At 36.7% G+C, this 11,671-nt stretch overlaps 1 protein-coding gene across 1 annotated transcript; it reads left to right on the forward strand.

Moving 5' to 3' along the window:
- Positions 1–1,972: 1,972 nt before the first annotated feature.
- Positions 1,973–10,558, forward strand: LOC106350037. The gene is made up of 3 exons (XM_022704451.2): positions 1,973–2,102; positions 9,776–9,893; positions 9,997–10,558. Exons 1-3 carry the CDS (start codon positions 1,973–1,975, stop codon positions 10,271–10,273), a joined length of 525 nt encoding a protein of 174 aa, XP_022560172.1. The 3' UTR covers positions 10,274–10,558.
- Positions 10,559–11,671: the final 1,113 nt, after the last annotated feature.

The following is an 11,671-nucleotide window of genomic DNA, read 5'->3' on the forward strand; positions in this document are numbered from 1 at the left end:
CAATAAATAAAAATAACTATGAAATCCAAACCCATAATTATCTAAGAAAGAAACAAGACATAACAATGAAATTACATTAAAACCTCTATAGATTAATAATGTTGGGATTTTAGAATTTTATTAATTTATATAGATATTAATTTATAAAAGTTGCTTTATTTAGATTTTTTATTAAAGATATATTTATTCTAAGATAAGAAAAATATTTGATTTTAGTGAAACGTTAATTGTTAATTTTAAAATTTTGAAATTAATTGTATTATATTATTTACTGTATATAATATATATTGAATAATACTTAAATGTGGTTTTAGATATAATATTACTAAACTTATCAAAAAGATATGAGAAATTCTTAGGTTCATCCCCTTAGTGAACCTATAGGTTCACCTACCCAATAATATCTTGCCAACTCATATTCAGTTTTTAGAAAACAAAAAGTTAAAAAATTAGAAATATATTTATCTACAGAAAAAAAAGGAAAAAGATAAACGTTAAAGTTAATAACGCCGTCGGAATCAATCTGCCTTCTTCTTCATCGGTACATAAAAGAAATACTTTCAAGTCTCAAATTCTTTGCTTTCTAATTCACCTTGGACCATCCAACAAAAACAAAAAATTTGACAGCCACAAGACAATCCTCTTCCTCGGGAGAAGATGAGTACACTGCTACGTTGGTGACCGTCTGAGTTTGGCAGTGAGGAAGAGCCACAAGAGGAGGCAGAAATATACGTTTGGCAGAGATATACGTCTTGGATCAACTTTATCTTCCTTCTCTTGTGCCTCACGAAATCAAGAAGTGGAGGTAAAACTATGCTGTCTAACAAAAATAAGGCTTAACAGTTTAAACACTTGCAACTGCTAAACTAGATTCTTGCCCTTGAGAACTTATTTGTCTGTATCTAATCTGCCAACAGTGTTCCAAAAGAAGTTACGAGATCTTCCAGGGAGCTTGGTGTCTCAACAAGCAGTATGCCTCCATGTCTGTGTGTAAACCTCTTATATTTGCATTATATTCATTATTCTTTCAGGTCTTGACTTCTCGTTTGCTGGCTTCCAAAAAACTCTAGAGTTCATTGCCACCATGGTTTATACCTTATGTCTTAATGCTGCTCTGTAGTGATTGATCATAAATCTGGAACAAAAAATGTGAGTGCAAGTGGCTCAGTGTTTCTCCATCTCAGACGCAGGATTCAGTTTAGACTGTCATGTTTCTTCATCTCAAGGTCTAAACAAACGGTTTGCCATAAACTGAAGACTAAAAATATGTAAAAGAGAAGCGAAAACAAAAACAAAAACTCTTAAAATAGATGAATTTTGAGAAACACAAAACTTAGCATGAGCAACGAGGGAGGAAACAAGCCAGAACATCAAACCGAAATCTCACCTTTTCCTCGTCTTTCTTCTTCTCAAGGTTAGACATGTCGTGCTTAAGAAATCCTAAAAGCTAAAACTCAATTTTTCTCGTATCTTTTCTGTAGTCGATGAAGAAAAAGTCGACGGCGTTAAGTTTATCTTTTTCCTTTTTTTTCTGTAGATAAATATATTTCTAATTTTTTAACTTTTTGTTTTCTAAAAACTGAATATGAGTTGGCAAGATATTATTGGGTAGGTGAACCTATAGGTTCACTAAGGGGGTGAACCTAAGAATTTCTCAAAAGATATTAAGTGTTAAAAAAAATAAAGATAATTCATTTGTGAATATAAAACAAACAATATAATAATAGATTCATATTTATATATAAAATATGTATATATATAAATTATTAATTTATAATTATAATGGGACAAGGAATCTGTGATTAGTATAAAGGGAGGCTATAACTAAAGATTCAAATCATCCGATTAGAAAGCAACCAGAGCTAAAGAGAGAGGGTGTTTTTGTTTTAGCATTTGTCTTGAGATTTTTTGCTTTGTATTCATAAATCTTTTTCAAGAAATCTCCTCTACTCTCTCCAATCAACCGTAGAGAATGGGTATCGAAGAAGGCAATTACAAGGAGCAAAAGGTTCTCACAAGGTGCAAAAGGTCAACTACAGGCGTGAGGAAGCTCCTCACAAGGTGCAAACGGTTCTCTATCCGCCGCTTCGCTAATATTGTTGGTATTGTTTTCATAGCCGGTTATTTTTTTGGGCTCTTTTGGTTGATGCAAGCGTCCTTTAGAGAAGAACCAGTTCAGATTCCGAAGATAGAACTAGCTTCTTTGGATTTCACGGTGCTTAATATCACAGACACTCTTTTAAGTGCGAAGTGGGATCACTACAAGAAAACACACCGAATTCCGACGGATCTTCCGACGGACACCAAGGTCGTCGGAAATTTGCGACGGAATACTGACAAATTTCCGACCAAATCCAAAAAAATTAAGTCGTCGGAATTCCGTCGGCCATTTCCGACGGAATTCCGACGACATACGGTTCGTCGGAATTTTCCGACGACTTTTCGACGACATTCCGATAAAAAATGTAACCGTTGTAGTCGTCGGAAGTTCGTCGGTATATTCCGACGAAATTCCGACGACATTCCGATTAATAGCAAAGTCGTCGGAATTCCATCGGTATATTCCGACGGAATTCCGACGAACCATGTGACCGTTGCCGACAAATACATATGACCGTTGTATAGCCGTTTGGGATTGGACAATTCCGACGGAATTCCGACGGACTTCTTTACATCCGTCGGAATTCCGTCGGAAAGTCGTCGGAGGTCCGTAAGCAATTTCCTATAAATACAACCCCTCCTCATTCAACTCATTCACACTTCATTCTCTCTTCATTCTCTTTAGTCATAACAATTCCGTGAAAATCATGTCTTCAGAAGTTTATTATCGTTCGTGGATGGATAAACCTCATTTGGATCCGAACACCAATTTGCTTACGGAAGAATACGTTCAAGGGATTGGAGAATTCATGAGGCTTGTTCAACAGCAACCGGATGCAAAAAGTGGTATGTTAAGATGTCCCTGCTCTTCTTGCAATAATAATAAGGTTATAAAAGAATTTGATGTTTGGACTCATTTGTATATGAAAGGGTTTTCACGTAATTATAAAGTTTGGTACCTTCATGGGGAAACTGGTTATGAATATGGTAGTACTAGCGAACCTCAGCCTGTTAGTGAACCTCAGCCTGATATTAGGTTAGAAGAATCTAGAACGGATATAGATTATGGTGTAGGTACTGAGCAGATGGTACATGATCATTATAGAGGGGAAGAACCAAACCCCGAGTCTAGGAGATTTTTTGACATGTTGGATGCAGGAAAACAACCTTTGTATCAAAATTGTAGAGATGGTCATTCAGTCTTATCATCTGCAACTAGATTAATGGGTATTAAGACAGACTATAATTTGGCTGAAGAATGTATGGATGCGATTACTGATTTTGTCAAAGGTATTCTACCTGAGGATAACCTTGCACCGGGTTCATACTACGAGGTTCAGAAACTTGTTGCAGGTCTTCAACTACCGTATGAAGTGATAGATGTATGTATTGACAACTGCATGATCTACTGGAGAGCGGATGAGACACGGAATGTATGCAAATTTTGTGGGAAACCTCGTTATCAGGAGACGAGGGGAAGAGTTCCGATCCCATTCAAAAGAATGTGGTATTTGCCTTTGACGGAAAGATTGAAGAGGTTGTATCAGTGTGAGCGCACAGCAAAAGCAATGAGATGGCATGCAGAGCATTCCACAAATGGTGAGATTAGACATCCTTCAGATGCAAAGGCTTGGAAACATTTCCAGTCAACATATCCAGAATTTGCGGAAGAGAGAAGAAATGTTTATCTTGGATTATCTACTGATGGTTTCAGCCCATTTGGAAAGCATGGAAGGCAGTATTCTCTATGGCCAGTTATTGTGACACCGTACAACTTACGGCCGAGCTTGTGCATGCGACGAGAGTTTTTGTTTCTCTCAATTCTAGTCCCCGGGCCAGATCATCCTAAAAGATCACTAGATGTGTTTCTTCAACCACTAATATATGAGTTGCAACAACTATGGGCGCATGGTTTTGAGACATACGATGTTTCGCGCAAAGAAAACTTTCAGATGCGGGCAGTACTTATGTGGACAATAAGTGACTTTCCAGCATATGGTATGTTATCTGGATGGACAACACATGGGAAGCTATCATGTCCATATTGTCAAGATGACACAGATGCTTTCCAACTAAAGAACGGAAGGAAAACGTGTTGGTTTGACTGTCACAGACGATTTCTACCACCTGATCATCCATACCGCAGGAGTAAGACTTCGTTTACGAAGAACAAGCAGGTGTTTGATGGTCCACCTGAGGAAGTTAGTGGGAAAGATTTGTTGAAGCAGTTTAGGTATTTTGATGCAGAAAGGACGCCAGATGTAGGTGGACATGAAAACATTCGAGTCAATGCGGTTGGAGAGCTACATAACTGGCACAAAAAGAGTATTTTCTGGGATCTACCATATTGGGAGAGTCATCTATTGCGGCATAATTTAGATGTCATGCATATTGAGAAGAACTTCTTCGATAATCTGATGAACACAGTCCTTAACATCCAAGGTAAAACGAAGGATAATTTGAAGTCAAGGTTGGATTTAGTCGATATTTGTGATCGTTCTGAACTTCACGTTGATGAGAACGGTACGGCCCCTTTTCCCATTTATCGGCTAGATGGTGCTAGAAAAGAAGAGTTCTTTGATTGGATTACAGAGAAAGTGAAATTTCCTGACGGATATGCATCAAATTTGGGGAACTGCGTTGATAGAAGCGAAGGAAAGTTTACTGGCTTGAAGAGTCATGATTGTCATGTAATTATGCAGCGCCTCCTTCCGTTTGCCTTTTCAGCATTATTGCCACGTAATGTTCATGAAGCAATTGCAGGGATTAGTGTTTTTTTCCGTGACTTATGCAGCAGAGTATTGACTGAAGAGGGAATTAATAATTTGAAGACAAACGCACCAGTCAGCATGTGCAACCTTGAGAAGATATTTCCTCCATCATTCTTTGATGTAATGGAACATCTTGCTATTCATCTCGCAAGAGAATTGGAACTTGGTGGTCCTGTGCAGTACAGATGGATGTATATTTTTGAGCGTTATATGCATCATCTGAAGAAGATGGTCAAAAATCAAAGCAGGGTGGAAGGATCTATAGTGGCACAGGTGATCAATGAAGAAACTGCAATCTTTGCTGAAAATTATTTTCCACCAGAAGTGCAAACAAAACACCGAAGACCTGCTCGGCATGATGATAGAGGGGAGAGAGCAACATATCATGTTACTGTCCCAAGCATGTTCAAGGAAATAGGACGACTTAGTGGAAAATTCACGAAGCGGAGACTTACGGACACTGAGAACGCTCATTTGCAAACATATTTGCTCACCAACTGTGAAGATGTTCTACAATATGAGAGGTAAAAATATTTATTCATTTATTGTTAGATTAATATTCAATAAATTTATTTCATATTGATAATATTTTTGTATATAGTGTATATATGGCGGAGTTGCGTATGACTCACAGGCATGCAACAGAAGATGAGCTTCGACAACTTAGAGATAACGGATTTGCTGCGTGGCTTCGTAGTTATGTGAGTCATATATCCTATTACCCTATGCAAATGATTAGTTTAAATTTAATATATATAAACTAATTAATTTTGCAATCATATATGTTTTTTTTTATAGGTGAATGATGGTTTGGCCAGAGGTCTTGTGTTCGATGATTGGGTACGCGAATTTGTGCAGGGACCAAACTATGTGGTCAAATCATATCCTAAATTTTGTACGCGAGGATATGCATTCACAAGGAAAGGTCATTCTAAGACAACATATGATGCTGGTGTTTCATCTTCTTCTGGTGACGATGTCTACTACGGCAACATAAAAGAAATATTGGAAATCCAATTTCCTGGAATGGTTGGATTGCGTTGTGTAGTATTCTATTGTGATTGGTATGACACCACCCCAGATAGAGGAGTGAAGATTGATGCGTTTGGTGTTACATCAGTTCATTCGCGGCGGAAACTTCAATATTATGATCCCTTCATTCTTGGTTCGCAAGCTGATCAGGTATGTCAATATATTCATAATTTTTTACCAATATAATTAATTAATGTTATATATTGAACTAATACTTTGTATAATTGATATGTATAGGTGTGCTACATCAGTTACCCTCGGGTGACGTACAGAGACGATCCATGGGTTACTGTAACGCAAATCAACCCAAGAGGACGAGTGGATGGAACTTCTGATGATGATGAACCATTGCAACCAGAGTCTACCAGCAACGCCCAGGCAATTGAAGATTTGGAAAATGTTCAACTCGTTGAGAATTTGACACATAATAAGTGTTTAGTATAGTATTAGATCGCAACCGTTCAAATATAACAACTCATTAAAATATTTATGTATGCATATCATTGTTTTCATAACATCTCATCTTAACATTATGTACTTATACAATCATATTTATATAAGCTTACACTACAAAAAATATTGTTGTGTAAAATCGTGTTATAAAACATTTTTATTGTTAAATCTTTATGCAAATACTATATATATTATCAAAGGTTTGGATTTTGCATTTAGAAACTTGAAAATAACACCCTAAACACTAAGTCGTCGGAATTCCGTCGGAAAATACCGACGGAATGTGTCCGTCGGAAAATACTGACGGACACGTTCCGTCGGAATTTCAATTAGCCCGGGAGAACCAAACCGCTTGAAAATTTTCGCGAATCGGCATTTGGTATATTTTAAATATACCGACGGAATACCGACGAACCCGTGTCCGTCGGAATCCGCGGAAATAAAAACCCTTCTCCTTTCTTCTTCGTTATCTCCGCGGCCTCTCCCTCTCTCAAGATCCTCTCCGGCGATTTCGGCGATTCCGGCGACTCTCCGGCGATTCCGGCCTCTCTTCACCGGCGAATCCTCTCCTCACCCTCCTATCTCTTCCCCAAACCCCAAATCATGTAAGAATCATCCCAAACCTTTTTTTTTTCAATTGTTTAGGGTTTTGGAAGTTGATCTCGGATTTTAGGTTGTTTGATTGAACATTTTAGGATTGAATGGATAGTTTAGGATATATAAGTTAGGATTGTTGTTTTAGTTTTTTTTGGAACATTTTTTGATTTTTAAAAACGTTTTTTGATTTTTTAAAACGTTTTTTTTTTTTTTAAAAACGTTTTTTGATTTTTAAAAACGTTTTTTGATTTTTAAAAACGTTTTTTTGTTTTTTTGAAAAAAATATAAATATTTACCACCATTTTTCTTCATTTATAAATTTTAACAACATTTTTCTATATTTATAAATTTTTTATAATTTTGTATACATATATATATATGTAAATCATGTATAGTAAATTTTAAAATTTTTAATATTTTTTTTTAAGTTTCCACTAATAAATATTTAACAACATTTTTTTTTTAAAATATAAATATTTAACAACATTTTTCTTCATTTATAAATTTTTAACAACATTTTTCTATATTTATAAATTTTTTATAATTTTGAATACATATATATATATATATATATAAAAGGTTTAATAGTTTTTTTTAAAACGTTTATAAAACCTTTTGTAAATATATAAATGAAAATATGTTTGATGGGTTAATTTTTTTTTTTAGGGCCGAGGATGAAGCCCGCCCCGCAGCCCGTCTTCGACGTAGTTCGGTGAGCGGTTCCCGTGCATCGGTATCGTCTCATGACTCGGTTCCGGTATATATTCCCGCTCCAGCTCCCTCTGCCCCTCACGCTGCCCCTCACGCTGCTGCTCAACAGGATCCGGGGGTCATGCCGGTTCATCTATTGGTTCAACAACCAGGTCGAGAGCATCTCCCGTTTCTCCAACCCAACCCACGACGAGGCCATAGCACTTGGTTAGTATTTTTTTTTATTTGTACCGTTATATTTTTTGCTTTAATTAACTTGCTAACTTGTATTTTTTTTTAAAGGTTCACCAAGTCGAAAAATGGCATTAGCCGGAGCATCAACCAGATGATGTACTCCATGCTCCGTTTTGGATATCCAAAGTGGAGTGTGATCCCTTCCGACGAACGAGAGTTGTGGTTTCGTCAGTTTGCGGTATAGTAACCCTTCATTTTTTTTAAGTTTTTACATTTTTTTACATATATTTACTTATTAAATTGTGTTTGTTTTGTAGCAAGAGTTCAACTGGCACTCCGATCTTACGGAAACAGTCCGTAAGAAATTCAACGAAAAGGCCATGGACTCTTACACAAAGCAGATAAACGCGTGGAAGACAGTTTGGCAGAAGAACAAGAAGCCACGGTTCATCAACGGGGGGGTGTGGGAGCAGTTGATAGCTCATTGGGAGAGGGAAGACACTGCAGAGACGTCTTCTAGGAACTCCAGGAACCGGAAGAGCGATCGTGGCGGGAAAGGTATGTATGTGCACAACCTCGGCGCTTGCTCCATGTCTACTAAGGAGGATGAACTTGTAAGTTTTTTATTATTATTTATCTTTATATTTTTTAAATAAATATTTTATATATTTTTTGGCTAATAATGGCGGTTTTTTTAGATCGAAGCAAATGACGGTAATCCCGTTGATCGTCTCCAACTCATTAAGGTGGCTCACACTAACAAGACGACGGGTCAAATTCAGGACCCCGTGATCAGAGGTGTAGTTGATTTGGTGGAAGCTGAGATAGTTTCTCAATCTCAGCCTCTCTCTGATGACGGCGACTCCACGGGAGCTTCAACCAACCTGTCTCTATTGCAAATAAATGAGATGGTTGAAAAGGTAATTTTTTTTATTAATATTTTTTTTTATAATGTCGATTACTTACTTGTCCATATTTACTTACTTTAAATATTTTTGTAGGCGGTTCCTAAAAGGAAAGGAGGCCGTTTAGTTGGGTTGGCCCGTCGTGCTTCTTCGTATCCGGCATCTTCTTCGCAAGCTCCGTATGCCGATCCCATGATTCTCGAGGAGCTACATGACAAAGATGCACGGATTGGGGCATTGGAGGAGCAGAACACCACTATCCTTTCGGAGAATGCCACTATCCGTTCGGAGAATGCCACTATCCTTGCTGAGTTGGCATCCCAGAAGAAGTTCAACACCGAGATTATGCAGAAGCTAGATCGTTTGATGTCTTCGAGTTCTTCTTAGTTTATTTCGGCTTTATAAAACTTTCGGAATGTTTTTTTTTTCTATTTCGGTTTGTATGAATTTTAAACTTTATGAATGTTTTTTTCCTATTTCGGTTTTTATGAATTTAAATTTTATAATATTATTAGTTTTAAATTTCCAATTTTTTAAATTTATTAATATCAAAAAATATATAAAAATGCAAAATTAATTTGTAAAAAAAAAAGGGTATATACCGACGGACAACGGTCGTCGGAATATACCGACGGACATATATCCGTCGGAATTTACCGACAAACCCATTTCCGTCGGAATATACCGACGAACGTGGTTCGTCGGTATATTCCGACGACCGATGTCCGTCGGTAAATTCCGACGCCTACAGTTCGTCGGAATAAACCGAGGAACCACGTTCGTCGGAATTGTAGTTTTCCGATGAACTCCGGTCTTCTGTAGCCGCATCGTAATATCGTCGGAAGTTCGTCAGAATGACGTTTCTTGGTATTCGTCAGAAAGTCGTCGGAATTTCTGACGAAATTCCGACGAACGTTTTTTTTCCGACGAAACGATACCGACGGACGGGTTCGTCGGAATTTCGTCGGAATAGACCGATTCCGACGAATTACCGACGATTTCGGCCATCAGAATCCCCCTGTTTTCTTGTAGTGGATGTGTGGATACGGATCCCCTCATATCTTCCTGGTTTCTACATATGTCTTCAAGGAGACCTTCAAGCTTCCTTCCTTTACAAGAATGTTACTCTTGCTACCTCTTCCCCACAAAAGTAAGCAGTACTTTTTTTTTCTTCTCTTTTTTATTTATATTATTTATTTTGTAATTTAGGAAGAATATTATATATACTAATGAATCTTCTGTATAATATTCAGATACGACAATCTCAAATACCGTGAAGCTCAGGTTCTTAAGGTTTCAGCAGGTGTCTCGGGAGAAGGTATTTATGGTTTGATAGGTAAAGATATAACTGAAGATATGAAAGAGAAGAAGGAAGTGCGGTTTGGTACTCGTTTTTATATCACTGATTGCAGGGAAAATACAACTGGTACTATGAGATATGCATGTGATGAAGTCACGTTGCGATTCGAACCAGGTTCCGAGATGAAGGCGGCTTTGTTTGGGATGAACCCTAGCTGCGTCAATTATTGACCTAACTCCACGTCATCGCCAGTTCATTGCCTTTTTTTTTCCTTCTCTTTTGTTTCTTGTGTTTTTCATCGGATGATTGTTACGTTGGAAAATATTAGGGTTTTACTTAGGTTTTCTCTCGAAATAACAATATTTTTAATTGAATGATATTAAAAATCTTATAATGGGATCGATATTCAACTACAATCATTATCAAGAAATAAAAATAATAATGAAACTCAAAACCATAATTATCTAAAGAAAGAAACACAACATTAAAACGAATTAAAGGACATAACCATGTTTCAAAAAAATAAATAAGAGACATAACCTAAGCCCCGGATGATAAGAGTAGGAAGTTCGGTGCATCACAAACTCTCTCGTACGTATTCTTCATTTCTTGTTGCGCTCCATGATATGTTCTCGTCTCTATCAAATCAAATTGTATAGAATAGGAGAGGATGTTGATTCGGAACGAAGAGTAATGGACTCGGTCGTTGCTCTATCTCTTGTCAAATTATTCTAGTGCAAATATGTTGTCCTTGTAACTCAGCTCAGCAAATCGACCTAGAATCGTTTTGGGTTTAAATTAGAGACTGCGGGTTTTATCAAATAAGGAAAATAAAAGTAAAAACATGAAATTGGGCTGTCTTTTGTGGATTTTGGGAATTTGAGACTATGGATTAAGGCCTTTGAAAGATTACCATGGGCTATTAACAACAAACTATTTACCACATTTATGCAAATATTTTTGGGCCCAAAGAAACAAATTCAGGAAAGGAACCAAATAAGAAAAGAGGATTTAAGCTTTTAATAAAAACAATAGGGGCATTTGAGAATCGAACTCGGGACCTCTCGCACCCTAAGCGAGAATCATACTACTAGACCAAATGCCCACACTTGTTAGCGATTTAACTAAGACTGTTAAATACACAAAGGAATCTGACAAATTATCCAAAATTCTCTTTGGTCGATAATCAAATTAACAAAATGTTATCTTGAACCGACAAAAACCAACATTTTTAAAATAGTTTTTCTTTTTCTGCCAAAGAACTTTTTCAATGTTAGCTCTTTTTAATAAATCAGAATTTACAAATTTAGAATAACAAAGAAACACAAATCCATCTTAAATCCACGACATACAAATCTGCAAACAATTCTCTTTACATAAAAGATTCAAAAGAATTTTCCATAATCAAGAAAACGTCTAAGAATTGAATCTAACCTAGATTTGTATAAACTTTTAACAAACTGGCAAATTCTTCGTCGGATACAATTGAAAAGCCTCGAAGTTACTAATTCTAGCACATGACATGGATAGTTATACTTTTACATTACATTTCCTAGTTTGTCCTCAAAATCTCCAAACAATCACAAAATGACCACTAATCACAAAGTCCCAATCCAATCCCCTACCTC

The sequence above is a fragment of the Brassica napus genome, chromosome C6, assembly GCF_020379485.1.
Source record: "Brassica napus cultivar Da-Ae chromosome C6, Da-Ae, whole genome shotgun sequence".
NCBI classification, from domain to species: domain Eukaryota; kingdom Viridiplantae; phylum Streptophyta; class Magnoliopsida; order Brassicales; family Brassicaceae; genus Brassica; species Brassica napus.

What these genes read in the sequence shown, in the direction of transcription:
- LOC106350037 (XM_022704451.2), top strand. Translation starts at nt 1,973, where the DNA reads ATGGGTATCGAAGAAGGCAATTACAAGGAGCAAAAGGTTCTCACAAGG. An exon ending in CCGCTTCGCTAATATTGTTG is followed by an intron (nt 2,103 to 9,775) that starts GTATTGTTTTCA and finishes GTTTTCTTGTAG; the next exon opens with TGGATGTGTGGATACGGATC. An exon ending in GCTACCTCTTCCCCACAAAA is followed by an intron (nt 9,894 to 9,996) that starts GTAAGCAGTACT and finishes TATAATATTCAG; the next exon opens with ATACGACAATCTCAAATACC.